This window comes from Cebus imitator, unplaced genomic scaffold (genome assembly GCF_001604975.1).
Source record: "Cebus imitator isolate Cc_AM_T3 unplaced genomic scaffold, Cebus_imitator-1.0 Scaffold557, whole genome shotgun sequence".
NCBI lineage: Eukaryota > Metazoa > Chordata > Mammalia > Primates > Cebidae > Cebus > Cebus imitator.
The window spans coordinates 1,171,077-1,173,852 of NW_016107872.1; the positions used below are offsets into that span (position 1 = coordinate 1,171,077).

General features: G+C 38.3%; 1 protein-coding gene across 2 annotated transcripts in view; it reads left to right on the plus strand.

The window, feature by feature from the left end:
• Window positions 1-1,779, plus strand: part of LOC108294029 (patched domain-containing protein 4-like) — a 60,331-nt gene extending 58,552 nt beyond the window's left edge. For both annotated transcript variants that reach the window (XM_017515758.2, XM_017515757.2), the window contains one exon: window positions 1,191-1,779. In XM_017515758.2, coding sequence (XP_017371247.1) covers window positions 1,191-1,694 — 504 coding nt within the window. In that variant the 3' untranslated portion in view covers window positions 1,695-1,779. The remainder of the gene's footprint in view (window positions 1-1,190) is intronic.
• Window positions 1,780-2,776: the final 997 nt, after the last annotated feature.

Sequence of the window (2,776 nt, forward strand, 5' to 3'; positions counted from 1 at the left end):
GGGGTTTCACCATGTTGACCAGGATGGTCTCGATCTCTTGACCTCGTGATCCACCCGCCTCGGCCTCCCCACATGGTCTACTTTTGACATAAACGTAACTTAGTGCCTTCCTCTCACCTGGTACCCTTGCATATTTTCAGTGCTATACTTTATCATGCAACCTGCTACTAGCTTCAGTATTCTGAGAACCATTACCATTGAAATAAATGATAATTGTGGCAATAATAAAATTCCCAAATTAATGACAATTTGGTGACAACTCTCTGAGATTTCTTTCTTCATGTTGGGGCACACTGGATGAGATTTACTGTTCTCAACCTGTTTTAGTAACTCTTTGACCACATATACGTGCCTTAAGGAGGAGTGATTGCTTCTGTTACCAGTTTCCTTCCATCATGATTTTGCCTCCTCTACTTCATGTCAAACGCTGAAAATGAATTGACTTTTGGCAACTCAATCTGAAATTCTTATCAATCTCATTTGGGAGATTTGTCTACTCTAATCAATAAGAAAATGTCACGTGTGTCTGAGGCAGGTGTTTGGAGGGAGCATTGTAATGTTTGGATATGTATTCACATTATACTTAGGAAACATTTCAGTGCCATTAAATTAATTATAAGAAACAGCATTTTTTATACTGCTCTTCAATATACAATTATATTCCCAGAATATAAAGAATATATAAGAATATTCATGGTCGTGTATATTTGTATGAGTGTTGGCGTAGGTATACAAATTAACTCTAGAAAGATTAGTCTATGTCTACAGAATAGATAATCGTCTTAACTTTTGAAATATTATTAGTTTGTGGCAATCTTTACTTTTGGCTGAAACTGAATCATAAAACTTGATCTTTTATTAAGAAGTTGTCATGGATTGCTACAAAAGGAAATGTTGGAAACTGGGATATAAGTGAGATCAAAATATTTATCTACATTTTTCTAAACATGTGGGCAATTCTTTTTGTACTACTTTTTGCATATTTTCTGTCCTTGATCATCACGCGTGGTATCCCATGTAGCTCCAAATGTTGAATATAAAATTCTAACTTGCCTCTCCACCCACATCAGTTTCATAATTACTAGCACCTATCTCTGCCTTCCTTGTGCTCCTTCACTTAGAGTAAGAATCTATTCCCTGGAGTGTGCATCCATTTGGTAACAGAAGTCTCTTCTTTTTCTGTTTTCAAGGATGGGAGGAACAGTTTTATTGGACATCAACTGGGCGGGGTAGTGGAAGTGCCAAACAGCAAAGATCAGCGGGTCAAGTCGGCCAGAGCCATTCAAATCACCTACTACCTCCAGACCTATGGCTCTGCCACCCAAGACCTCATAGGGGAGAAGTGGGAGAATGAGTTCTGTAAGCTTATGAGAAAGCTCCAGGAAGAGCATCAAGACCTCCAGCTCTACTCTTTAGCATCCTTTAGCCTCTGGAGAGACTTTCATAAGATCAGCATCCTGGCCAGAAGCAAGGTCCTGGTGAGCCTTGTGCTGATCCTGACCACAGCCACCCTCTCCAGCTCCATGAAGGACTGCTTGCGGAGTAAGCCCTTCCTGGGCCTCCTGGGGGTGCTCACAGTGTGCATCTCCATCATCACCGCAGCAGGGATCTTCTTCATCACCGATGGAAAGTACAACTCCACCCTGCTGGGAATCCCGTTCTTCGCCATGGGTAACTATCCATCCTTGTGGTAATCGGATTCTTACCGGTTTGGGGCAAGGTAGTATATTTCTTGAATTCTCAGGTGGAAATCTGTTTTAACTTTGCATTGGTGTATCTATGTCATCATGTAAAATTTTACTTGGGTTGTGTCTGTTTCACCTTATTGAGCCTTTTGGAAAATTATGGGATGACCAAACCATTTTCTCATTTAATTTAATGCTATCAAATGTTTTTAAGGTATACAACATTGGAATTCTCTACTCAGATTCCTGAAAAATTACAGGTCAGGGATTATGAGAGACAGAGCTGCTAATGAGATTCAAAAACATACTTTGAGCAAAATTTTGTGTTTCATATTCATGACCATTCTCAGGTTGATGGGAGTGAAGAATGAATATCATGAGATGAAAATTTCAGGAATCAATGATGTGTCATGATCTAAAAGAACTTCTTAAGTAAGCTTTGTTCATTAATTTATTTCAGAGTTTCTGCACAGAATATACTCCATTCCCCTACCTCTATACAACTAAAACCTTCCTGCTGCCACTTATTTTTATTCATTGTTGGTAAAAAGAATTAATGAATAGCCTTAGTCAAGATTATCTTATAATCTTATAAGTTTTCCTCCAGCTATACATAAATTGTCTAGAAAATAGTATAAGTGCTGTGTATGTTTGTGTGTTCTTTGAAAGAGAAGATCAGATCTGGGAATAAAGGTGAGTAAGTGCTTAGCAACAAGATTCATGTGTTTTATCAGAAAAGAGATGATGTTGGTGATAGCTATTGGTACAGCAAGAGGGTTCTACACATCAAGTGTGATGTAATTCTCTATGTGTAGCTATTTAGAGAGTGAACTGTAAATAGCTTCTTGGTGATGAACTGACATGAGCAAGACAGACTTCACTTTAGACAGCTTAGAGCTTGCGAGGGCATTTGCTAAAATTGCTGGTGAACTAATTAGGTAATGGAAAGATTTATCAGGAAAATATACAATTACATATTCCATACAAGTAGAGAGAAGAGCTGCTTCTACTGATGCTGGATTGTAACATAGGCTCTAATGAAGCCAGAGATGTGTTTTCATTCCTTAAACAAAATAATTTTTTTTCACTCT